This window comes from Rhea pennata, chromosome 8 (assembly GCF_028389875.1).
Source record: "Rhea pennata isolate bPtePen1 chromosome 8, bPtePen1.pri, whole genome shotgun sequence".
NCBI lineage: Eukaryota > Metazoa > Chordata > Aves > Rheiformes > Rheidae > Rhea > Rhea pennata.
This window is the reverse complement of record NC_084670.1, coordinates 1,957,275-1,984,865: the sequence shown is the minus strand read 5'-3', so window position 1 is coordinate 1,984,865 and position 27,591 is coordinate 1,957,275. Positions and strand designations below refer to the sequence as shown.

At 46.6% G+C, this 27,591-nt stretch overlaps 1 protein-coding gene across 1 annotated transcript; it reads right to left on the bottom strand.

The window, feature by feature from the left end:
• Positions 1 to 9,469: 9,469 nt before the first annotated feature.
• Positions 9,470 to 10,066, bottom strand: DIRAS3 (DIRAS family GTPase 3). Its single transcript, XM_062581450.1, has one exon. The coding sequence runs from the start codon at positions 10,064 to 10,066 to the stop codon at positions 9,470 to 9,472; it is 597 nt and encodes a 198-aa protein (XP_062437434.1).
• Between the last annotated feature and the right edge of the window lie 17,525 nt (positions 10,067 to 27,591).

The following is a 27,591-nucleotide window of genomic DNA, read 5'->3' as shown; positions in this document are numbered from 1 at the left end:
GATGCGTGTGTGAATCCGTTATATACATGATATTGTATCTTCACAAAGTGGCTCAGCTGAGCCCTTCAGTTTTCCAGAACACTAATCAATATTCCTGTTCTGGGTTTTGGCAGGCCACCTAATGAGCCCCGCAGTTCCGTGTGGTGACTAAGCCTCAGCAGGTTGGGTTTATCACGCTCCTTTGTCTTGTGTGATTTGTTCTCCCCAATCCTGGGCAAGCTAGAACCAAAAGCACTGAAAGGTATATCAAATGGAAAGCCTCATTTCCTCCTGAAAACAGTAAAAATAAGAATACTTTTGGTACTGAGATTTTAAAATGATGATTTCTGTGCCATTTCTAATTTTCTGGCCTATTGCCCCTTTCCCTTTGCAGTCTCTATCCGTAACAGGCTTGAATGTAGATTCCAGAGGAGGATGTTTTTCCCTCTTCCTCCTCTCTCCCTGTAGCATTTGCATGCAGGATGTGGGAAGGAAGAAACGTGGCTGGATTATAAACTCACTGCAACAGAGGTTGCATTTGTTCTAATATAACCTCTAGCTCTTGATTAGGGCTCCCAAGCAACTTGCTGAGATGATCACACAAAGGTCTTTTGATGTTTTTCCTCATGGTGCTATCGTAGAGCAGCCTCCCACTTAGCTGGGGTACAAACACCCAAATACCCTGACCAGCAGACACCAGTGCAGCCTTTGGCAGCATTCAGAGTAAGCCTGCCGAGGCGAGGTTAACACAGAGGGGACGCTGGGCTGCACACACTCTTGTAACAATGCAAAAAAATATATACATATATATATATATATATATATATATATATATACATATATTCTGCTTTGGAGGGTACAAAAGCCAAGCATTGGGAAAAGAAGTCCCCTGCCATAGCTTCAAGAAGCCTCGATAGTGCCATCCCTTGCCCAGACTATAATCAGTGCACGACATTCTGATGAACCTGGTACCGGACGTGCAGAGGAGGACACGTCCCAGCCTGTTTGAGGACGGCTGCATCCAGGTGTAACGAGCTGTGCCAGGAGCTGTGGCAGCCAGCGGCCACAACACAGCCCGGCAGGAGTGAGCCGGTGCATTGCCGGTGTTCGAGAGGGGACTGTATTTGTGCAGGCTGCTCCTGCGGGGAGCGTCACAGGCAGTCTGAGCAATGGGCACCTGCTCTGAGGACAAGGCGAGCTGCTCTGGAGCAGAGGGCTTACCTCAGCGATGCTGGCTCCGGCCTTGGAGATGCGCCTGCAGCCCCGGTGCAAGATCTCACACTACTTCCCGCACGTGGGCATTTGCTTTCTGGCCAGAGAGCTGCGCCAGGGAGGTGTGGGAGAGCCCCAGCATTCACATCTTACTGGTGTCCCTGGTCCGTACGAGGTGCCAGTCTGATGAAGCACAGCCTGAGACTTCACGCCTCCTGCAGATTAGCTGCCCAAGTGGTTCAGCGCAGCAGGCCCAGGCGCTGGCCTGCAAATGCAGAGGGGAGCATCGCTGGGCACTGGCACTCAGCTTTAGCACAGGAGGCGGCCTCCTGGGCTCCTCGCCGCCGCCCCGTGTCACTGCCCTTAGCTGTGTAAACCACCGTGGGCTGAGAGTGCAAACAAGCCCCTTTGCATGGCTAATGGGATGGAGGGGGACAAAAATGCGTAGGAGCAGGAGAAAAATGACAGTGTTGACAGCTCAGTTGGCCGGAAGAGCACAAAAGAGGGGAGCCTTTACATCTCCTTCCTTACATATTTTTAATCTGAAAAAACATAAATGCATCACTGAGATATAAAAAGAAAAGTTCCCCTCTCCTTCCTGGAGATTTCCTAAACATGTTCTGCCCACTTCCCACTCCCCCGTTAGAGGCTTTTGCTATGTGCAGAGTAGGAACAAAGGACTCTTAGGGGTAAAATGAAGCTAAGCTAGGAAAAGAACAGCCCACATGGACATGATCTGCCTGCACCAACGCACCAGCACAGATGTCTCTGTTCAGGGAGAAACAGCAGATGATCCTTCTGGGGGAAGCACACTGCAGGAACAGCCCAGCTGCTGGTGACTGCGGCAAACAGTGGCATATTCAACCATTGCAGTCCCTGCAGGCAGGAGAAACCTTGCATTTACACGTGGGCACAATACAGAGTACACACAAACTTTTCACGTATCAGTCCTTAAAAACCGCTATCACTAAATGGAAATTCATTCTTCAGCTGGGGAAAAAAGGCACCCAGCTCTCACGGCGTGGTGCTACGGCCCCAGGACACGGCTGGGGAAGCCAATACCTATGCACAGTGCAATGCAGTGACTGGTGCCAAGCCCTATTAAACACTCTTAAAAATCCTGTCTCCATCCTGTTGCTTGCTGTGAACCACATCTCCAGCCAGGATGTTACTGAGCCTCACAGCACTGTGCAGCCAGCAGTTATATTGGGCCAAAACATGGAACTTCCTGCAGAGCTTCATGTGCTTCCTGCATGCATCTGCTCTGCTTTTATCTTTCAGTGATTGATTAGTCAGCTACAGGGAACCCAACTCCATCCATGACAGACAGAAGCCAAAAACCAGAATGCAATAGAAAATTTACTAAATTCCATGTTCTTTTCTCCTGGAAAAGCTTCATCTAAACACAAGGAAAGTCTAGGCCACAGCTCTCTTCTACAAAGCAGGAATGTGGACAAACTGAAGCCAAAACTACCCAGCATACATCAGTCACATATGATTGAATTCCTCTTACCTAGAACTGAGTGAAAAACAGGATGCATTTTTAGGAGGAGTGTCTTCATCAAGGTACAGATACCATACTTGTTCGTGCTGTTATTCATGAGAGGTAAGGAGCAGCTCTTCCTGTTCCCCACTGAAAGGACTTTGATCTCTCCTGCCCAGCTCTCCCTATTCAGCAGGGCTACCTCTTGGTGTCAACAGCAGCAGATGCAGCCATGTGATGGTGCTGTGTCACACCACGGCCTGTTCTGGACATGTCCTACCTTCGCATCCTATTTAAAAGGGGCTGCGGGAAGTGTTTATGACTACTTACAGCCTGCTCCTGTACTCCTGCTCTGCTGCAGACTCAGTGCCAAGAGGAATGGCCTGGGAAAAGCTCACCCAAAATGTTTGCTGAGCAGCTGATGTTTACTAGACAAGTTCTGTGTATTTATGATTGACAAACTGTAAAGGCAACATTCATGACTCTCCTAGGAACACCAAATGCCACTGTAAACTCTGATTGCTTGGCCTTGGCTATTGTAACGATATTGAATCATTTTATTTCAGTCCCGCTTCTAGATACAAAAGGCTTCAGCTCTGCAGTGCCCTTCCAGACAGGGAGAGGTAAAGGGACTGGGCTACTGCTGATGTTCAAAATGCATGGCTTTCGCTTCTCGGGGCAGGCCAGATGCTCTAGTGCCATGGCAACGTTTACAGGCGTTTGAAAACAACCTGCCTGTAGCTGGAGCCACGGAAATCACGGGCACAGTTGGTGGGTTACAGTGATCTCGTCATGGCTGTGTTAATAATATGTCATTATCAGTAAAATGTTTTAAATTGCAGTCATTAAAAATAGGTCTGATACCTTCAGGATAGCAGGAGCGCTTTTAACCTGGAATAAACATGTACTTTGTTCTGGAGTTAGCATTTTGTTTACTCACATCAGTAACGAAGTTACCTCTGTCCACAGCTACTCTCTTAGAGGATCAACTATCTATTCATTGATTCATTCTAGATCTACATCCAATTTCTTAAAAACTAAATAGCTCAGACAGAAAATATGCACAGCTGCATGATTCGGTACCATTTACCCAGTGCCACACTAAACCCCAGCAGAGGTCTGGTGAGGGATCGCAGAGGACCTGCCTTACAGCTAGTAAACTGCGCTTGACATCTCCTCAAATCAAGGAAGGGGTGTGAGTTCTTCAACCCAGGATACAGCAAAGTGATGGGCCGTGGTGATACCTCCCCCCTTCCCACCTTTTCCACACGGCTAAGGACAGAGGGGGCCATGAAAGAGCCACAGGAGCCATTAGTGATGGCTGGGTTGGAAAACTCCCGTTCTGCACTAAGCCAGGGAAAGTCAGGAATACAAAATCACTTTGTCCCATTCCTTTCCCCTCTAAATTTCAGATCTTCTAAACACCTAAAGATATAGACTGCAAAAAGAAAAATTAAGACACAAATGTCTCATTTCAGCACTGACCTGGGTGGGGAGCCTTCACTGGGACAAAATGGAAGCAGCCCAAGGCAACAGGGAGTATCAGTGTCCTGTCACTTGTCCTTACTGCATGGCATGTGCTGCAGAGACACAACTACAACTTTTTGTCCTGGCAGGGGCAGCAAATCAGACAGGACAAAGCAGACAATAAGCTCTGCTGCTGTGCCAACAGGGCTTGGATCTGCTCCTGTGGCATGTTCTTTATCTTGCCCAGAAAATCAGCAATGCCAAGGCACTGCCAGTGTTTGCATCTTTACCTCCTTTCTGCACTCCTCCTGTTCTTTTGTGTTACTAAATATATGTTCAAAGGGGAAAAGAAAATAAAATGATTAGGCATGGCAATGCCAGTCTAGCATTCAGCAAAATGTATCAAAAAGGAGGTTGCTATGCTGCAATTAGTTTTAAGCAGTCTTTACTGTTTTCATTAGCTCGTGAATGCTTTTGAGATAATTACTCACGCCACAGGCAGATTGTAGAAGATGGCAGAAGATGATTGAGATGTGTTTTTACTCCTCTAGAGCACTCCAGGTACCTTGCAGCTATGGAACAGGCATATAAAACTATTGCTTAGTATTCAGAACTGTTTGATACATTAATCATGTGCTTACTTTACTCTGTGAAGAAGAATTAGAATATAGCAGCAATATTCTGGCTGCTTACTTTTAAAATATTCATGTGGGTGGACACTCACACTACCGCTCACATTTTCTTTTGCAGGCTGCAGAAGCACTGTTTGGTAGCCTCCTCATTGGTATTTTCTCTTGTCGCTAACTCTGTTGCCCAGGTTCAGGAAGGAAGCTGCCTCAAGCCAGGCTATAAGTGCTGCATGGAAATAAGTACTACTAATAGAGGAATGTTCAAATTTCTGGGTGGCAGAGAAAAAACCTTGGAATTCCCTTAAAATGAAAGCTCCCACAATCTTTTTTTTTCTTCAGCAAAAAATCAAAAGGCCTGCAGTGCTATTATCCTTGTCCATAAAAACATTTCCAGTCTGACACCTCTAGTCTGAATGTTGGTTAGTGTGGTATTAGGGATGAACTTCAGAGCTGTTGTGAGAACTTTCTGAAAGTTATGACCTCTACAGCAGTAGAAAGTAAGGAACCAGTTAAGAGTAACATGTAAGCAAAGCTTTAAGCAAGTTTGATACTGAGATTCAGGTGTGAGGAAATGTTGTACTAATGCACCACACATTCCCCACTGCTTCCAACATCAAACAGCTGCTGGGAGACCCCCAGTAGTCCCCAGGACAAGTGGTAGGTCTGTGGCTTTCCTGTGCAAGTAGGAGACAGCCCAGGTGTTTTGTCACCTCACCGGTGTTGAATGAAGCTCTGGCAACAGTAGATTCAAATGCTTCAGCCTGTTACTCCTGGTCCGGACATTAGCAGTTCTGGCACAGGAAAAAATCTTTTCAGTGCTCCTTTCCCAGCTAAGGAAATACTCTGCAGAGTAACAGCTACTAACTAGGCTTTAAAGGCATAATTTACTGGGGAGCTGCACACTTTGGAGTAACATTCCTGTTACTTCTGTGACACTTCTCCAGGGCAAGAGAGGTGCTTGACTGGTAGAAGCTCCTTTCAGCTGAAACATAGCTACTTTTAGTGCAAATTCTATGATCTCAGAGGGCGACAGGCCAATATAACCACAGGCAGACAGGTAATGTACTTTGTCTAGTAATCCATGATCTGTCTCTTGTCCCATAATACTGAAAATGAGTTTATTTGCTCAGGCAGCTAGCGCACATTTGTAGGACCAGATAAAACTGACCTGTGATCAGGATCCGGCTCCTGGGCTCCCAGTAAGCTATCCCAGATGTGGCAGACAAGCCAAGGAATGAGCAGAAACAAGGCTTGGGTTCTCCCATCAGCTCTGCGAGTGCCTTGCTATAGGAATAAAGATTGCCAGTGTGTTGGTGGAGAAACTGAAGGACACAGGGCTAAATTGGTGATAGAAATACATACCTATCTGGTCAAAGCTTTCAACTGCCAATCCTTATCAAGTGCTCCAAGATAAAGGGTAGTGAGTAAAAGCAGGAAGTTGCTTTGACAGAAATGTTTCAGTGCGACAGCCTTCATCCAACCACTCTAGATACGGATGTGTCTCATGCTTCATCTGAGACTTGGATGTAGTCTCATCGTGTCTGTAACCTGTAGATTGAAGGTTTTTTGTCTGTTTGTCAACAGTATTCACCTGTTGATCCTGGAAAGAAGTTATGAGACATTACTAGCAATGCATGAAGGTGTAGTAGCTCCTTCTCTGACTTCATCTCACCACATCTGAGTTCATGAGGAACAGTTCAGAAGCTAGCAAGTTTTGACACTGGCAGGATGAATGAAAACATAGGAAAAACAACCTACTTAAGACATAGCGAGCAATTGTCCTGATTGTCAGATACGAACACAGGCCTCCAGACTGCAGAGTTCGGAGGATATATAAATAGAAACTGTTCTGTGACTGTAGAAAACATGTCATTGCCTCATAAAAAACATACTGTTGGCAATCAGTATTCAAGGACAAAGCCTATAATGTATTATGTGAAGTATACCAGACATCAGAACTGTTCACTTCAGACATGTTTTCCAGATGTCTTTCATCAAAATTTTTTAAACAAATCTGTTCACTTTTTAAACTGCACTTATTCAAGTGAGACTAAACTATTTACTTAAAACTTGCACTCCTTTCACTGCAAACCCCAAATCCTTAAAGCCCATTATTCCTCTAATTGAGCAAAATGTTCCTATGTGGGGGGAGGGGAAAACTTAAGTATGCACATAATATTCCTCCCTCCCACCCCATCAAATGCCATCTGTAACAGATGCATAGTACTTACTCTGGTTTTAGCAAAACCTTTACCCCTTAATTCCTAAAAAACCTCAGATATTTTCCAACAGAATTTTTCTGTAACAATCATAATTCTGCACTATATCATTATTCCAAAATAGGAACAGTAGCCCAAGATTACCTGCTATAGCAGTATAAGACCCGCAGTAACAAGCGTCTAGGTACACCAGCCGACCAGATCTTGATTCCAGGGAAGACAGCTTCAAATATAAGACTTGCAAAATAACTTTAATATCAAAGTGGAATATTGCCATTGTTTTGTAACTATTAACTAGGGTTTCCAAAGCAATATTACATTTTTTTCATTCTATCTAGTCATTTTGAGGTTGTTCCCCGGTAAGCTGTAGAGATATTACCTTCCAATTTAGATTTTTGTGGAAGTTTTAATAGCCATTGTCTAAGGAGAAATCAGTTCAATACAAACAAATGTCCCTTTTTATATGAATAGCACATTACACACAAAATCAAACTGGCTCAGTTTATATAGAAACCATACTTTACGTAATTGACTTAATACAACTAAAATGCACATTTACAAAGCATTATAGGTAGCCACACCAGCTATCATTCATATCAGGCCTGCTCTAGGCTCCTTGCCTGGAGCTCGACATGCTGATGCCTGACATCACCATCCCCCACTGCCCGGAGCAGGAGCATCTCCATCAGACTCCCCAGTCAGTCACGTGGGCTCCTCATCTCATAGTCAAGGCCAGCTTGGCAGACCTGCCAATGATTCTGCCAGGTGCACGAGGGACTGAGCTTGTTTTCGTTAACATCAGTTGTACCTTGCACTCTGGCCCCATCATCCTCAGTGATCCCCATACCACATACAGGGAAGACGCCACAGTGATTACACAGCACTCCACGTGAATAACTGCTGTGCCTTCACACAGACATCTCCGTGAAGGCAGTGGGAGTTGTAAAGACATTATTAGGCCTTACAACTTTTCAGAAAGTCTTAAACATAAAATAGGCTGAATTTTAGCAAGTTGAAATGGAACTGAAATAATCTTTGCAAATATTGTTGTCAGATGTTGAAAGAGAAGCATTGCATAATTGTCTGGGAACGAAAGAACAAAGATATCAAAAGTCACGTACAAAATTAAAGAGGGGGGGGGAAAGCAAGAGCAACTCCATTACCAAACAAAAGCATTATGTTTTCTTGCATGGCCACTCTCTGGTCTGACTCTCCCCAACTTCAGTGGAAATGTTACACATAGCGCTGGCAGAGAGGACTAAAAATAGCATCATAGTTTCAGCATAGGAAGTTCAAGGACCTGTAGGAGATCATCTCCTATTAGAAAAACAGGTGCAGAGCCTTGTATCAACCTGGCAAATCCACACATTATTTTGACAAGTAGTTTTAAGTACATATGAATCAGGAGAGAAAAATGTAGAATATTTAAGTCTGCATAGAACATTCATGCAGGACTTGCTTGGGTTTTGAAATCATAAGTGATTTTTTTTTTGCTGTTGAATCAATGGCATGAAAAGTGCCAGCTCTAAATGAGGCAAATTTCCTTGGCACACAGCACAAACAGAGCAAACTGTCCCCTTCGATTTGAGTAAGGAGACTGATTTACCTTTTAGGCCTCTTCTGGAGGTATGGCCGGTGTGCCATACAGAGCACAGAACATTAGCCCTGTTAAAGCTTACAAGGAAAAAATAGCTGCCTTTTTCTATCTGCTGTCCAGGCTACAAGAAGATCCAAAAGTCCTGAAGATGCTTTACACGTTACAGCATTGACACTAGCATCAATGAATAGAGGTGAGAAAAGATAAAAGGAAAACCAAAGGCCAACTCAATGTGAATTAGAAAGATGACTTGTTGGCCAGTGAGATAAGAGTAAACAGCCCGAATACATGCAAGTATAGCTTTAATCATTCACAGAACTGCAGAAGTCTCTGGAGCTGCATAACACACAGGCAACCTTAACTTCTATCATTAAAAAAAAAATGTATTTGGTAGACAAGTCAGCCTTTCTCCCCAAGATGTAAGTGCCTGAAGAGTCACATGTATGTTCACTTGCAGTGCAGATCCCTAGCTTTGTTAAAGATTTGCTCTTGTCCACATATTTCTCAAAATATTTGAATGCATACATATAGGCAACATATGATTTGTTTTGGGGTAACACAATCTGAAGATACTTAAGAACTAGTATGTACTTGTAGAAACAAAGATAACTTTCTAAAACTGACTTTTTTTTTTGTAAAGTTTTTGATTTAAAAACTTGTAATCACCTGTAATGGCTAACACTGAATGTTTATTTTTAAAACAACAAAACATGCAGAAAGCCTTCTCTTTAAAACCAGCACAAAATGACCCAACTGATGTTTTACAGAAAATTGGTAACACTAAGACATGGAGTCTTCTGAAGCTTCTAGCAAATATTTTCTGTTAAGAGTCCATGCTCTGGTTACACCACGCAGCGGTGCAAGTCCAGCCATTCAAAGCCAATCACATAACAGAGCACTTGCCTTTCAGTTTATCTTTCTTCTGCTGCTGCTTGGATTTCTTTCCATCCACTTGAAGACTGACAGTTCTTCTCTTCTCAAGATTCAAGAGCTCCTGGAAGAGCTCCTGTACATTGTAGTTCATTTTGGCTGATGTCTCCATGAAGGAACACTTCCACCTGTTAGCTAATGCCTCCCCCTCAATGGCATCTAGCTCCCTCTGGCTCTCATCACTTTTGTTACCAACTAACATTATGGGGATTTTTTGGATATCCCCTTTAATCTGACATATCTGTTCATAGATCGGCTGAAGTTCTTCCATGGACTGCCTGCTGGTGACAGAGTACACCAAGATGAAAGCATGTCCTTTGGATATAGACAGTCTCTGCATAGCAGGGAACTGATGGCTTCCTGTGGTGTCGGTAATCTGAAGGGTGCAGACGCTCTTATCACAACTGATTACCTGCCGGTAGGTATCTTCAATTGTGGGGATGTAGGCTTCCCTGAAAGTTCCCCTTACAAAACGAACGACTAGGGAGCTTTTGCCAACCCCTGCTGCTCCAAACACAACCACCCTGTAATCATTGCTTTGTTCAGGCATGTTTGTTGTGCTGTGACACAAGTGAAGATTGGAACTGAAAATGCCCAAGTTTGAGTTTACACACCCCTATACAGAGATGGCCTGTGGGGAAGGGAGGGGACAAAAGGGAAGAGGAGGTGAGGGGGGAGGTGAAGAGGAAGAAAGAGAGAGGAAAAAAAAGAAGTCATTCACTAATTTCACAACATGCTATTTGAATAGCCAATTAAATAAGTGACTCCCCACCCATCCTTTTCTCTTGCATTAAAGAGAAATAAAAACATTACCCCGTTCAGGCATACATCCCATATGCAGCAAATGCTATTAGGAGTAAAAACTACTTCACCTGTAGCCACCAGCTTCCATATCTGATGCAGTGAGACGAAATTCGCCCGTGAGCAGTGATGTGCAGCAGCCTGGCTCCCGGCAGCTGCCTGGTGCCAGGTCAGGCACTTGCAGCGCCTCGCTGCCCACAGCCAGCGCGCCAGCTCCCCGGGGCCGCCAGCGCTGCTCTCCCTGCCTGCCACCTTCGGGCAAACACCAATCCCAGGATTGCTCATTTTCTCCCTCCTGCTATATATTCCATCCACCCACTCCCCGTGGGTCCCGAAGAGCAACAGGAATTACTAATGCAGAAATCCCTAGAACTGCAGTGTCCCTAATGATGGATGTGAGCTATTGCACCAGGCTGTACCATCTTCCCACAGAAGCAACTGCGGCTCCACAGAGGCAAGAAGGGCAAGTATCACAAGCAGGGTAGGGCTGCACCCTTTCAGGAAAAGAAGAACATTCCTGGAGCTTTTGCAATGTTTTCATTGGAGTCTCTCATCTACCTCAGCCTTCAGAGATCTTACCTGTCGCTATGCCTTTCCCTCCAAGTGCTCCTTAAAATCTGAAAACTCAACACACAGAAAAAGTCTCTGAATCCAGTGCTTGAGCCTTTTGGATCCAAGCAACTTTTGGTTCTCCAGCCTTCAAATTCCATGAACAAATAGAGAATAAATAAGTCTCTTGTACTCCATCTCCCCCCCACACACACACACACCCTGCAGGTGCTTTCACCCAGGTTGGCAAGTTCTCAGCTCACCTTGAAGGCAAGTTTTATTTCAAGGGAACCACTTAAAGTGACAGGGATGATCTGTGACATTTAAGAACCTCAGCAGCCTCCCCTCAGCTCCAAAACAAGCTACAGACTCTTTTAAAGATCACTAAGATCTGCTTCTTTGATTTATCCTGGGAAATAAAGCTTAGCTACTTAGGGAAGAAAAAAATCTGCATTCCACAGCTTGTGACTTCCCATTTACAGGAAGACTTGTAAAAACACCACCCCTTCACAAATTCTCGTTGAAGACAACAAAGTGATTACACAGCACCCTGTATACTTCACGATGCCTTACAGGAGAATGCCCTTTTGCCTCAGTTTCCCCATCTCTGGAAAGGCACAGGGCATCCAATCCCCTGCTTTTGAACTCTCTGGGTAAAAGCTGCACGGAGCGCTATGCCCTGCCCGCGCTTTCGTGGCAGTGCTGCTGCCGCAGCAGGGCAGGGATGGCGCACACCGCAGCAGACGGCGGAGAGCTGCCCCCACCTCACTTATGATGAAATGGGGGGGCGCCTCCAAGATAACCCGCGGCCAACGGACACGGGACCAGAGCAGAGACTCGGCCCGGGAGGAACCGCGCAGGCACCGGAGGTGGGAACGGTCCAGCTGTTACCGCCCCGCAGCGCCGCGGGACCCGCCCCCAACCGACCGTTACCGCCCCCACGACCGACCGTTACCGCCCCGCAGCGCCGCGGGACCCGCCCCCAACCGACCGTTACCGCCCCCCCCGACCGACCGTTACCGCCCCGCAGCGCCGCGGGACCCGCCCCCAACCGACCGTTACCGCCCCCCAACCGACCGTTACCGCCCCGCAGCGCCGCGGGACCCGCCCCCAACCGACCGTTACTGCCCCCCGACCGACCGTTACCGCCCCGCAGCGCCGCGGGACCCGCCCCCAACCGGCCGTTACCGCCCCTCGACCGACCGTTACCGCCCCGCAGCGCCGCGGGACCCGCCCCCAACCGACCGTTACCGCCCCCCCCGACCGACCGTTACCGCCCCGCAGCGCCGCGGGACCCGCCCCCAACCGGCCGTTACCGCCCCCCAACCGACCGTTACCGCCCCGCAGCGCCGCGGGACCCGCCCCCAACCGACCGTTACTGCCCCCCGACCGACCGTTACCGCCCCGCAGCGCCGCGGGACCCGCCCCCAACCGACCGTTACCGCCCCCCCCGACCGACCGTTACCGCCCCCCAGCGCCGCGGGACCCGCCCCCCACCGACCGTTACTGCCCCCCCGACCGACCGTTACCGCCCCGCAGCGCCGCGGGACCCGCCCCCAACCGACCGTTACTGCCCCTCCCCCCCGACCGTTACCGCCCCGCAGCGCCGCGGGACCCGCCCCCCACCGACCGTTACTGCCCCTCCCCCCCCCGACCGCTACCGCCCCGCAGCGGCCGGGCAGCTCCGCGCCCCGCTGTGGCGGCCGGCCACATCTAGAGCATCGCACGCTCGGCCCTGCCGACCCCTGGCCGGAGGGAAGCGCCGGTCGGCGGCGGGGCAGCGGTATTCAGAGCTGCCGAGGCAGCTGCCCTATGCCGAGCGCAGCCTCATTTCGCGGTGAGGCCGCTGGTTCCAACACTGCTTCCCATGGAGGGCTCAGCCAGGGCCCGTGCGCGGCAGCCCAGACCCCACCAAGGTGTCAGCACCTGGGCAGGGAGGAACGGAAGGCAGGAACGGAAGGCAGGCGGGCCGGCCGGCCGGCCAGCAGCCCTGGGCTCCTGGGGCTCTCCTGGCAGGGGCCATGCTCTAGACTCTCCTTGTATTTGCTATCCTCACCTGCCAGAGCCCCAGCACTGCACTCACCGTCTCTCCACTGGCACAGGAGCAATGCCAGCCTCATTAGCGGGCTAATATGTGTGTGCTAATTGGCCAGCTGGCTGCTACAAATAGGTAAATAAGCACAGCTTAGCTCTCTTCTCCTAAACTTTTGTGGGTACCCTGCTGCAAATTTGCTTTTCTCCTTAGTTTATGGTTACAGACTGGTAAGGTCTCGGTAACCTTTCTGTCTGGGGGAAGTTCTAAATTTATCAGCCTAATCAATGCAATTTATTTACCTTAGATTTTGGGGGGGGGGGGGGGGGAGAAGAGCTTTTATTCTTATTATGTCCTGTACAGAGCATAAAATATTCTTGCATGTTGTTTTGTTTCTTGCATATTACTTGTATTCTTGCTTGATTAGGGATTTCTTGATTCCTTAAAAGGTAGTCAAAAGATTTTTTTTGTTTGTTTTTTTTTGTTTGTTTGTTTGTTTTTAAAGGGCTGTGTGGAGTGTTGTAGAGATCAGGTATAAGGTTAGAGTAGAAAAATGAAGACTTTTATGTTAATACCTCTTGTGCTGCCCATAGGGGAGGAAGCTGTTGCAGAGTTTACTCCTTGAAGCTGTGAAAAGCAAGAAAGTATCTTGCTTCTGGTCAAACTGCAGTGAAGCATATGTGGTGAGATTTGTTAGGAGACCTATCAGAATACATCTTCTATTGAGATGGTCTAAAAAAGTGAAACTAGGCTCAGTGCTAACAGCAACATTTCATGCTGTGATGATTTAAACTCTCTCCATATGCTTTGCTGACTGGCCAAGAAGGGAGTATTGTATTGCTTTGATGAGTTTTTTTTTTTTTTTTTTTTTTTTTTTTTTTTTTTTTTTTTTTTTTAAGAATAGGAGTTTCTAAGCATAACCTCCAGCCTGGACCAGAACTTCTCATCTGGAAGTCTGCAAAAATCACAAGGTGTCTGGGAGGACTGGAGAAGGTATCAGGGAATCATCAACCCTGAACTGCTTTTCCTTAGGAGAAACAGGGTTACAGCTAGAGCAAGAGTGCTTGCCAGCACTCTTGGAATAAGTCAAATGCTGGAAAAACTGCAGTGAAGGGTGGGAACCAACAAAAATAAAGATGATAAAGGGCATTTCTGGTACTTCACTGCCAGATGAGTACAAGGGAGACAAAAGCTCCTATTGAGAGCTCAGCTTAGACTTGGAGACTTATGACGGAGCTGTCCTTGGCTAGGGACTGTCTTTAGAATTTGGCTATTTGTTAAAGTCTGTAACTGCCATGTGTTGCCTAAGAGTAAGACAAGCGCATTTAAGCAGCTCTTTTGCAAAACTTTCCTCTATATTGCTGTTGTCAGGCAGTCCCAGCATAGTCAAATTACAGCAGTCCTGGGGGCTGCTACTTCTGCTGGAGGCCCTTCCTTTACTTCTGTCCTCAGGGAATTACAATCCAAGGCTCTTCCCTGTCACCTCCCACCTTTGATATTGCTGACCTCTTTCTGCAGAAGCTGCTGCTAGCTGCATGCAACCCATGGAGGAGGAAGCTTTGAGCCATTTAGGTTGCAGTCTCTACTTGAACAACTCTGCCTGCCTCTTTCAAGGGAAGAAGTGTCAGATGATATTTTATAAGGTGGATTTGGCTTGGAGAACATTAGCTGGACTGCAGTGAACTATATCTCTCAAATAGCAGGTACAGCCACTAAACTAGCAAAGAAAAGGTTTTCTTAACAAATGTAACTAGTGGTTTGTAAAACAGTAATGTTCGCTAAGGCTTTGAATCACTGAGTGCCAACATGTTAGATCAATTGACCCAAGGTTTATTGCAGCCTGCTAATTTTCTTGTAAAAATTATAATTGAAAACATGGTTAAAGATGGTGCCACAGATATTTCCTGTTGTTCTGTGGACCACAGGCCATAGAACACAGTTTTTGGAGTAACAGCTCTAAACAGAACAAACAAATTACTGTTAAAAGACTAAGAACATGATTATCCACAGCTGCTTCTACACAGCATTTGCCATGGCATGGCCTCCCTCTGTCTTCTCCTAACCATACTTGATAGCACACCTTGGGAGAGCAAACTTCCTCATTTCTCCCCCCTCCAGCTCTTATTCATTTCCCTGCTGGCCTTCCTCTAGGCTGGGAGTGACTCCCTTTTTCATAGGCAAAACTCACTGATGGTACTAACAAGTTAGTTGCTCACTTCCATGTGCAGTAGAGGGGGTGTTTAATACCTAATGCTTTTGAAAGCCATAATTACATTCTAGTCACAGGAGGGTGATGCTGCTGCTCACTGTATGCAAGATTCCAGCTCAGGCTACCTCAAGTCTATGAGCTGAAGAGTTAACTCTTTGGGGAGGCATTTGTCACAGCTATTTCTAGAAAGCTTGGAGCCAGTGAAGTGAAGGATCACTCTCTAATGGGACTTTCCTATGTCACATTTACACTAACAGATCCTGAACAGCCTGAAGCAGCTGTAAATGTCAGGGAAAGGAGTTTTAAGGTAGTCTATGAAAGTCCTGGGTTTGAATCCTGTTGATGATGAACAGACTCTTGAAATTAATTCAAGAACTAATAGGAAAAGGACATACAAGCCCTGCAGACTGATTCAGGTGGAAGAGAACAAAATTGAGATAGCTGATACAGGAAAAAAGACTAGGAGTTTGCAGTAAGTGCCTGGTGAATGGGGAAGCTGATCCAGTGTCACACCAGAGTCTGAAAGTGTGTGTGTGCGCGCAGGGCTTCTCACAGAGGTTGCCCCTGCAAGGATTTCAGGCTACAAGTCATAATGATGGGCACCTAATTTCAGTGGAGAAGCTGGGCTATGGTTAGTGTGGTGCTTGGGTTCATACTATGGACTTGAGTGTGGCTAATTTAGTTATTTTGATGATTTAAGTGACAGCTGTTTGGACAGTCAGCATCATTTTGTAGAAAATACTGTGTTTTAACATTTTCAATGTGCTGCTTACAGCTTGCAAATATCTAGCTGTGACAGAAAAATACTGCTCCTAAGCCTACAGACACTGACATAACCTCCCTTGCATCTATAATGTATGCTGGCATGCTGCTGACTGCCATAATCTGTAGGAGAATTTGGCTCCAGCCTGTGCATGTAGAGTCTGGTCCAGCAGCTGTGGGAACCCATTTCCACCAGCAGGGATGTAAGCAAAGTGCTGTGCTGTTCCCAGCTCAGACAAAAGGGAAGCAGCATTTGTCAAAGGCCAAGGCAGGGCTGGTGGTTCTAATAGGACTTGTTCTCTTGGCTGTCCCCCAGCACTTTCCCCTGACGCTTGCTCCTTCCCCAGCAGCCTTTCCAGCTCCTCTGTTCCCCTTTGGGGCAGGTAGCCGCAGGGTTGTACTGCACCCAGTATGATGGCAGAGAGAGGAAAGCTCTCCCTGATGGTGGGTGGCTTTGGGAATGTGATTTGCAGGTGCCTGGTAAAGTGAGTGCTATGAATCTCCTGCTTGAACTGGTACAGGTGCTGGAGAGCAATAAGCCTACAGATGGTCTCAGACGAGCTCTGAAACAGAGGGAACATACCAAAAAAAAGGGGGGGGGGAGAAAAATCTCATTAAAAGGACAATTTCCACCTTTTAAAATTGCTATTCCTTCTTCCCTAAAATTCAGTTTCTGTAAGCATCTAAAACTTGACCTACTAGCCTCCAGCTTTGGCTCTGCCATGGAGAGCAGACCAAGCAAAACACCTTTTGGTGTTGTGGGAGTTATGAACCAATTGGTTTTGCTTAGGGCCAACTGGCTGTGCAAAAACCTCTTTAAGGCAATATCCCACCTTTTTCCCTCCACAGAAATCTCACCCTACTCCTGTGTTCACTGTAGTTAGTGGACTTCTGCTAGCTTACACTTGTTGAGGGTCTGGCCTTAAAGTCTTGAACCTCACTTATTGGAGAGTAGAAAACAGACTTTAACATCTTGGCACGAGTGAGAAGCTGGCAGGAGCTTGGATCATGGATGCCAATGCATTTAGAAGAACTTGAATGTTTCCTGGAGCTAACTCCTCTGCTTGCATGCAGGGCAGCAACTGTTACCAGCGTTTGCACCACCCCACACCAGAATTACTGTGTGCTAAAGCAACATTGGCAGTTGTTCACTTGCATCATTCAAAAGACTGAATCATGTCCTCCAGCCCTGTGTTCCTTCAGTCCTACACAAATCCGTTCCAACTGCTGGCTCCTTAGTGGAGCTTTGGGAGTTTAATATGGTGGTAACCATCCAGTGCTCCTACTTCCTCTAGTGACTTTGCCGTGCTTACACAGTTTTATTGTGTCACTGAAAGATGTTGGAAGCTGTGGTTCCTCACCTGCTTCCTTTTCTGAACTACCTCTAGAAAAGTAACCCAGAACTGGAGGTGGTTTCTGTTCAAGATAAAAACAAATGTTGGTAGCTATGCCCACTCAAAGCGTGTGGGCAGCTATTTTATACTGTGTCTCGTGGAAGCCAGTGGAACTGCACAAGGGTCTGTGCAGCCACAGCGAGACAGTTGTGACCCAAAAGCCAATGCTCAGGAAAGAGGGGTCCCTCAGCACAGACTGTGAGATAGGGATGGTGTGGCTGTGCTGGGGTGGTGGTTAGTGGTTCTGCCATGGGGAGTTGATTACTGGAGGGACAGAGATAGGACAGCTGATTGAGGAACAGACCTTTAAGGGAGAAATGGTTTCAAGCAAGGAGCTAGAGTATTTTCTGTGGCTGCTCTACCGGCTTCAGAGTCTGGCTGGTTCTGCCTGGCAGACTTTCCAGTCAGCCAAATGCTGGGTGGATGGAAACAGGGAACGGGAGCAGCCAGTTTGGAGGCTATGGGCAGGTTTCATTTTGGTACCCAGTCCCAGGTAGCAAGCAGGCTGTGCCACACGGAGGAGCCAGGCTCCAGCGCCGGAGGCGAGCAGGGCTGGGCCGGGCCTGGGCTGGCCCACCCCTGCGTGTGAGGGCGGAGGGGATTGTGCAGCAGGGCTCACCACTTTCTCTAGGGCTGTGAACGGGATTTCTATCTGTAGCTAAATATCCCTTTGGGAGGCACAGCAGCCCCTAAAGTGTGAGCAGATGCTTGTGGAGGAAACACTTTTCAGGCCTTCCCCAAGTTTATGCTTCCTAAACCATCTGTGGTTTTCTGTTATTGCTTCTTGTATCTTCACTGCTTGCTGCATCACTGAGCCCTTGGTATTCTCCCATCTATTTCACATCCATTCCTACCCTTCCTGAACAGCCTTTTAACACCTTCCTCTTATCCCAGAGCAAAAAAAAAAAAAAAAAAAAAAAAAAAAAAAAAAAAAAAAAGGGGGGGTGGGGTGGGGACTTTGGACCTGCTTTATACTGGTCTGGATTTTTATCTAATGTAAAAAGCCCAGAGGCTTTTTCTCAAGGAGCTGTAATCCTAACATTAGGCTCTTTCAAATGCTGTCATCATTCACTGCATTATTTATATAGGGAAAATTAATAAGCAGATGCTAAACTTCTGGGCCAGCTGTTTTAGAAGCAGAAGTAAACTGCCTCAAAATCAGCTGCTGGTAAAGATGAGGGTTGATTCTGATCTAAGCTGCACAATATGTAAGCACAATTTTTGCAAAATCCAGCCAAAAGGAAGGAGAACTATAACTGACACCATTAAAAAAAACAAAAAAAAAACAAAAAAAAACCAAAAAAATCTCTTAACACCAGTAAGGTGCCCAATTACACTGAGCTGCTTTGAGAGTTTGTTTAAATAATAATGAAAACAGGGCAACAAAATTAATCTATTTAATAATACACCAATCAATATTGCTTCATACTTAATACAAAGGAATGGAAACCAATTCTATTAAACTGTACTTCTATTACAATAGAGACTTATTAGTGCTATAATCACTTTTGCTGGATCACAACTATCTGAATTCAGAGTTTGTTATTCAGGACATTTTCTCCTGTTATTAATTAGACATCCCAAAAGCCTGTTCTCAGCTCACTAGGTTTAACCACAGAGTTGAATGCAGAGTAACCATATAAGAGGTGTGTGTTAGACTATGAGCAAAATAAAATGCCTCGTGGAGTTGAACATCAGAAGGGGCATTGCTGTGGTGACCAGGCTCGCAGAACAACTGCGCAGCGTAAGCGGCATTAAAGGCATTCTGGCTATGCTGACTTTGTATTTACTCTACTCACATCTGCCCTGGGGCAGGTGCTGAGAGCTTTTCACTTCTTTCTTCACCATGTGCATCCCGCAGCCACAGCAGGGGGGCATCTCAAAGCAGAGGCTTGCTGAGATGATTGCGTTAAGAGCCTGGCATTGGAAGATACAGGTTAGACACAGTTTAGGGGCGAGGTTCAGGATGAAGCCTGAAGGCCTGCGATCAGATGAGTGTGTTTGACGTTTCCCTTTCTGGGTGAATTCTGTGCAACCTCTTCAACTATTTGCTGCAACCATCCGTTTTTTTTGTACCCTGTCTACACACAGGGTAGTGCAGACAGACACTCCTGCCTGTGAGATGTGTTGACTAGCCAAAGTAACAACTGGAACTGTCACTTCTGGTCCCTTCTCAGGAACCAAGGAAACCTGACGGCGGTTTATAACACAGGCCACAATCCACAGCTCTAAGGGTGGTTTATAGCGCAGGCTGTAATCTATAGCTCTGCGATGCATGAGATGCATGGTCAGAGGTCCATATGTGTTGACAGCTGTAGCCAGCATTGCTGCATAGGAACCTGTGGGGACTCTGCCTGGTCACATAAGCAGCATTTTTCTCTTTGCTTGGTTAACATTTCTGCAATTCTGAAACATCTTACAGTTTAAAATCTAGATGCAATCCTAAAATACCCTGTTTCAAGGTACCTGGCACAATCAGCTGACCTAGGCCCATTTCTCACTTGACTCTTCCTATTCTTCTGTTCTCAGAGAGAGAATATTCTCCCTTTAAAGTCCATGTTTCCACCTGCTTTGACACAAAAGCTGTTCCTATAATACAGTGAGGGGGGTGCTGGCTCTCAGACTGACTGCATTTGCTGTATGATTTTTTTTAGAGCAGCTGCGCTGTAGTTTCTTGAATGCTCCCTCATGTTCCCTTCCAGCCCAAGAATGACGGTGCCTTTGCAAGCCGCAGGTGCTCTTTCTCTTGGGCAATCTATGGCTCAAACCTCCATTTGCCACAATTTGCACATAGGCTTCCATCAAAACCATTTAAGCAAGACTTGCAGGTTGCACCTGTGCCCAGACCTGCATAAGCCTGTGAAATCAGGACACTGTAGCTTTTCCAGCTCCCCAGGACAGTGTGCTTGGGTATTCCTGGACCCCAAAGGTGCTGTAGAGGTACCTGGGCTGTCCTGACTACATGCAATGTAGTGTCCTGTACATTTAATCCCCACAGGGATTTATTTTGGGAAACAGAATGACTTTTCTGCAGGAACATACACTTGAATCCTTTGGGCTATGTCATAACTATCTCTCATACCTCTGTTGAGCTGAGAGTGGCTCAGAATCAGGATGTAGTCACTGCTCACCTTTCCTGTGTTGGAAAGCTAATACTGTACCTAATATGGCTGCTTTTACAGTTCTTGCCTTTCCAGGCAGAATGACTTGTTCACTAATTGCCTACAAAAGATTCACTTCACCTGCATCCTGTCATTAATGAGGCTTTTCAGAGATGATTTATAACACATGATTTCTGGTATTTATTAGGCACAATGAAATGCTAACTAATTATTAGCATAGTTGCTTTCTCAGCTAGCCTCTTTCCTTGCTCAAATGCAGATATCCTATTTTCAAACCAAACTTCCCTAGTTTTGCTCTGTTTTGGACAGATTAACATTGCAAGCCACTGCCTCTCTCAATCCATTTAGTCAGGGATCTCTCTCTCTTTGGCAGATCCATTGTAGTGATAGAGCCCCAACCTGCTGGCCTGCTGCACTTTGCAGCACCTATTGCAAATAAGACTTATTTGTGCTTGGACCTTGGCAGCTGATCAGGCTGTGTGCAGCAGATCCATGTATCTCTGAATTTTTCCTCTCCGGCCTGATGGCCCTCCTGAACTGGCAGATGGCCTAATAGCAATTCTATTTTGTAGCCATTTTTTGTTCACTGCAAAACATTCATTTCTTCTTCTTTTTTTTTTTTTTTTTTTTTTTTTTGGGGGGGGGGGTTTCCTCCAATTAATGAACCCTGTTCATCACCATTCCTGACACCCCCTCCTCCATACCACCATGTCTTAGCTTCTCCCTTCCCCTTCTTTGCAGAAAAAAGGGCAGAATTTGAGACCAGGCCTACACGGATGGATTTCTTCCCATCCCCTCAGCAGCTGCCTCTTGCCCACTGCTCTAAGGAAAGATTCAAGTTTTGTGGCAGCCTCACTCTTTGTTTTTGGCCTCCTAGCAGTCACTTTCAGCTGACATCTTTGTGAACATCCATGGCCAATTGCCCTGCAAGGGCTCGTTCTGATTGCTGGACTGCAGGAGCCAAAGTTACAGTGGGATCTCTTTCCCTGAGCTCTCTGTGTTTCCCTGTCCAGCTTAGTCCTTGACCACATATGAAGGACCTGCCACACGTCCGGTGTGCATTACCTCAGTCCTGCGATTCCTGGACACACAGACCAGTGCCGCCTGCTGCGGCTGTCGTTCGGCTAAATCCTACTTTGCAAGGCTCACGACTGAGCCCAGACCAGAAGAAGCTGTAAGATGACTCTTTCTCAGAGATATTTGTTTGATGAATCAGACAACATGAAAAGCAGAGAGGCTCCTCTGCTCAGGGAAAGAGTTCTGAGTCTTTTCCAGTAAGTAGAGTAAGAAAGAAGCTGTGAGTCAACTTATCAGAGAGAAGAGTGGGAGCATCTCCAGCCTTCTTGGAAAGCAGATGAAATAAGAGTGTTATGCTTCGTAGTTCCTCTTTCTTGAGGCAAACCCATCCAGCAAGGACATGGCCATGAGGTGCTGACTCAGTTTCCACTGTTAGTTAGGATTTGATGAGACAGGAGCTGACCAGACTAGTGACTGGACTAGTTCAGGGAAAGAAATGTTAAATTGAATTAGCTGTTTGCAAGAGCCCCCATCTCCACAGTAGAGCACAGGTGCAGAGCAAGAAGAAAGCCACTGTCTGCTGCTTTGCCTCCCCTGCTCCTGCCCCAGCTTTTCCGACAGCCCCAGGAGTTGTGTCTCTGAGCAGTAGCTGAGTGGACTGAAGGCTTTGGTCATGTGCCACCGGGCTGTCCCCCACCAACAAAACTGAAAATTCAAGCACTGGAAATCCATACAGTGGATTTATCTTACCAATTTCTGGAAATCTAATCAGTAAAAGAGGTTCCTTGTCCCTTTCTTCCTGCCACATACCATGTTGTTGTTTCCTAAAGTCCCTGTTAGGTCACACCACTTGTTTTTTACGTGTCTCTGGGGCACCCAGGAAGCAGCTGTGTATGCAAGACAGCAGCTGGATTTCACACAGGCAGGAAATAGTGTAATGCCTGTGCTCCTTGGGCACATGCTGTCACCCACACACTGAGCTGCGCTGTCTAGGATAGAAACCACTCCAGCCCTGCATATCCACTAATGGGACAAGTCCTCCTTACAGAAACTCTGGAAGGCTTTTGACACAGCGAAGCAAAGATGGAAAAAGAAGAAAGGAAAAATGCCTGCTATTATACTGCGTATAACTTTCATTGACTCCAAACAAAAGAGAACATTATTTAAACTGTCTAGGCAAAGAATTCATTGTACAGTGGTATCGCAGTTCAGCTTGATAAGTCTAAAAAAACCCCACTGTCTTTAGACTGCAGCCCCCACGTGAGCGAGGCAGCGCGCTTGACGAGCCCTCCCCAGCTCAGTCTCGGCGCTGACGCGCTGATGTTCCCCCAAGCGCTCGCCGTGCCATTAACGAGGGATAAAATATTGAAATGCCTGCCAGCTAGGAAGGCTGAGCCGGAGTTGCCTCTTCTGCTCCAATGGCAGGAGGAGACAAGGGCTCAGCGGAGATGTGGCAAAGCAGTCGCCAACCAGCGTGCGATCTTTGCAGAGACTCCGGCAAGAGGGCTGGGATGCAGCGGAAGGGGAACTAATCGCGTTAGCTTATCTCGGCCCAGGGATAAAAATTAATGGCAGTGGAGGCGCTTCCAGCAGGAGCAGGCAGCTCAGATAGCAGTTCACAGAAATGCGTCAGCAACGAGCACCTGAGTAAGAGCAGCAAAACAAACAGCCCTGGAGAAAACCCCGTTGCAGCTCAGGCCACGAGGCGGGGAGCAGAGCGGGTGCTGCTGGAACAGCACTTGTTCTGGAGTTACTGCGGCAACTCCTGGGACCTGAATCCTCCCGTGCTTCTCCCCAAAGCGCGCACAGCTTCTGTTTTCCAGTTACTTCCCCGTGTACACATGCCAGAACACTGCAGAGGCCCCAGGAGGAATCAGTTCTCCCTTCACCCCACCCACCAGAAGCACTGGCAATGCTGCTGGCCTGCTCCCATCCCAAATGGAGGTCAGCTGGGGACTGGCAAAGCTCTTGTCCCAGGAACGAGGGCTGTTAGGAAGCAACAGCGAGAGCCAGCGGCACGGCAGCACATCCTGTGGGGGGAAGCCCTTCTGCAGCCGCGGGCACACGCAGCCTCCAAGGACGCGGCCTGTCTCCAGCAGCGTCAGAGCCTCTTACTCACAGCTAGGCCACAGTGTGTTTCAGTTTCCTCATCTCTCTGTACTATTTCTTCCAATCATCACTCATGTCATCATGATATGCTAAGGGTAAGGAAACATCAAGCTTGTTAGGACAGAAGTGATAAAGAAAATGGGAGAGCCTCTAAGTATTGAAAAGACAACAAAAGAGGCACCTACTTACAGTGGCAGTAAGATCTCTTATTTTATTTAAAACTATAGATCTAAAGTTCATATTGATTTCCCATAATAGTCTTTAACAAGAAAAAGAACTCAAAAAGCTGTGGGCTGTTGTATAGCTTCATGTCAGGTGCTAAGTAGAAAAGCAGATCTGTGAGCAATGGAACACTTACTTTTGTCAGCTACCCAGCAAACCCTTCCAAAAATAACACCATTGCTGCTTATTGCTTATTTTACTCCCATGAAAATGCATAGACTTTGTCTTATCTTTGAGAGTAGGAATGACAGTCATTTATAATATGCAAACTAAGCAGAATTCAGCAGCAGTCTCTAGCTGTGTAGGTCTTGTCTCTAATGGTTTATTCTCCTGCAATTCTTTCCCCTTGCACTACAAGTACTCCTTTATTTTCATTTTAAGAAAATCCCATTCGATAGCTTTAAGGCTACAGGATCAGTGGCAGGGCAGCAAATGTGTTTCAGTATCCCCAGAACATACTAATTGCCTTCGCATGACTTCTCCCAGGCCTAATACAACAGCCAGGCAGGATAAACAGTTTCTCATTCAGGCACTCCCCTACCCACCCCCAACCACACAAAAATGCTTTGAGCAGGGTGCAGTTTGGTTCACAAATACCCAGTTTGGGCATATCAGTAATAGCATTCAAAAAAACCTGTTTTCTGTTATAAAGAAGCCTGAGTTCTGGGGAAAGAACAAGACCAAGGCATGCGAGGAACTACTTATTTTTCCTCAAAGTCTGAGAGGTGGCTCATTGCATTTCTGCTACTGGAGGAGCGTCTGGTCTCTGTCTTCAGCAGGAGCTCAGGACCAGCACTCATTAAACATGCTGACTGTACCAGAGTAATGGCCAGGGCGGAGTGTTTCACTGGCACAGAAATACCGCGTCCTCTGGGAGCCGTGTCACACGTGTGCGCATGACATCCCTAGTGCTGTGTGCACATACAGTATTGCAAAGCCCAGGGAAGCGCCATCTCCAGGGACCTCTGTGGGCAAAGCCATAGCTAACTTCATGTTCACACAGACAGAGTCCTAGGTGCTCTTAGGGGAATGCAGCAAGCCAGACAGTGGACCAGCTCTCGTTTCAGCTTTCTGCTTTCTTCTTGACTACTGTGCCCAAGCTGGTCTGCGTCAGGACCCCATCTTGGACAGAGTTCAGATTTTGTTCTTATGCTGAATAACAGAAAGAAAGGAATTGCTTACCTTCCAAAAATTTGATTTCCAAAGATGAAATCAAAGGCATAGAAGGCTGGTTGTGCTGATTAAACTTCTTCATAAAAGAAAGTGACTTACTTAGGTCGTTGTCCATCTTGAATGCGATGTCCAGCTGCATGATGAAAAGCATGAACTGGAACCAGGGGCTCATCTCCTTGCCAGGAAGAGGAATGTGAACAGCAAACACGGTATCATTGGCCTCTATCTGCCTGCTCACTGCTTCGTCGAAGTCTCTGATCTTCTCACACTGGTTAGCTCCCCAGGGCACTAGCCACTTGGTTTTTTTCTTACATCAGTGCACTTCACTGATATGTAAAGAGCTTTTATTAGAGGACACATCACTTAGCATGACTTAAGAAAAGGAAAATCTCTTAGTAATTTCCTCCTACATGAAAACCTGCTCATGTTCCTCACTCAGGGAAGCTACAAACTGGCTTCACAGGAAGATGCTAGTGTGCAACACACAGAGTTAGGTGTCCTACTGTGACTCCTCTTAGTACCGCTTCCTAAATGAAATACACAGTCAAGACTTTAAAATTAAAAAATAGGAAAGCAGTGACCCCAGTACAAAATGACACACATTCTTTCTTTTTTTTTTCTTCCCCCCCCCCTTTTAAACAAAAAAGATATTCTTGTCTGAAAGCAACCCTGCAGCTGCTGAGGTAAGAGACAGAACTCTAATTACCTCTCTTTGCACACTCCATTCCTTTCCAAGTTGATAATGAAAGCAGGAAAAACTGTTCAGTTGCCTTTTTTTTCCCCTGCTCTTTCCTTCTCAGTACACAAAGAGGCTTTTTAAAGCTCTAATATTTTAACAGCTAGCTAAATGCCGAGGAAGAGAGAAGAAGAAAGATGGAGGATACTTGCATTTTTAACACTGACCAGTATGACTTCCTAGCAGAAAAGCAGTGATCTGGAAAATCAGCAAGATTCCTCCAGAAAAGTGCAGCTTTTTAGTATTCATGTTTTCAGTAATTGCCCCAAACATAACATTGGACTTTACATTAGCAGTGAAAGCGCTACACAAATGACAGATTTGCCTCCTAAGCACTTAACTGGCTTATTAATCTGACTTTCCTCCTTTAAATCTGATTTGTCTTCCTGACTTTAAAGCTGGGAGCAGCTTTAAAAAAGGACAGGAACCATTCTCCTGCCCAGCCAGTATTCATCAGCACCATCAGAGACCAGGGACAGTCTCCATCCACTGCTGGGAGACTGAAACCTGCCCATCCAGGGGAAGGAAGGAGTAGGTAACAAGCAGTGTTGATGACAGGAACTTGAACCACCTCCCATGAAGGCTGTCTTCATGAAGTATTTGGTTGGTATTACAAGAGACTGGCCGTGCTGGTTCAGACCAATATTGTGCCTCCAGCAGTGGCTCTGAGAAGAGGAGGAAGAACAAGGTAGCCCAAGAAGGGCTACAAATCCAGCCTGTCGTGTACACCATCTGCATTTGCTCGTTCCCAAGAACGAAGCCATCAAGAACAAACGCTAGTGAGGCTGTTGGCACCTCTGAAGCTTGTGCATCAGCTCTCCCCGTAGTTGTGCATATCACACAGATATGTGAAGGCGCATATCTGAGACTGTTAGGTAAATGACTTTGCCTAAACCTCATACTTCCCTTACAGCCAAAATCCCCATGGGACATAACTTACTGGAACAGCAAGAACGTGACAAGCTCTTCCCTAGAACACGGCTAGCACTTTTGAACTTGGCTCACAGTAGTTGGTGGGAGTGGGCTAGCTCACCGCGGCTCGAGATCAATGCCATTTTGTCTGCCCGAGCAGACATCCTTCAGCTTTCTTTCCTGTCCCCAAGGAGCTATTCCACTTGTGCAGCAGTCCCCAGGCTGCAGGAGTGCAGGCAGAGCTGAAGCATATGCTCTCAGCTGCTGAGGACACAGCAGAGCTCCCAGCTGGGAAGCTGGCTGAAGGAGAGAACTGGCAGGGAGTTGGGACCAAAGGTCCTTGCAAGAAGCAGCACCACAGACAGTAGGGAGAGAGGGAGCCTAGGAGGAGAAGGAGGCTCGCCTGAAGCCACGGCCTCCTCCTGGGGCTATGGACAATCTCAACAGCAAAACCATCAGGAGCTGCAGCTTGGCTCAGGACATTCTTCTGGTCTCTGCTCCTTGGTACTTTAAATGACATTCAGGCTGATGAAGGGCCTTCGTGGAAATGTCATGATAGTCTGAGGTTTCTGTCTGAAGGTGAATCAGTTTAGAGTTGCATACTTATATCTCAGTTTACACAGATGCAAGTGGGAGGAAAGGAATAACAAACACAGCTGCACTGGAGCCTGTTGGCGTCCTTTACTATCCATTTAGGGGCTGATTTTAGAGCAGAAGATTCTGGTCCCAGTATTGTAAGAAAACAATCAGAGAGATCTAATAAGAAAAACAGTCATGACTTTCTCCACTAAAAAATCATTTGCTTATTTTGTCCAGAATCATGGCCCCCAACTGACCCACAAAGGTCTAATGTAATCCACTTCAGTTTCTCCCAGCTAATTCCAGCTGCTTACAGCATCACCAGTTAACCCTCTGGAAAAAAAAAAAAAAATCAGGTACTTTTCCCTGTTCCTCTCTAGTTTTCATGCCCAGCTGCACCTATGTGCTAAACTCCTGGAATAGCTTTAAACCTGAAAAGCACCTTGTGAATTGTAGGA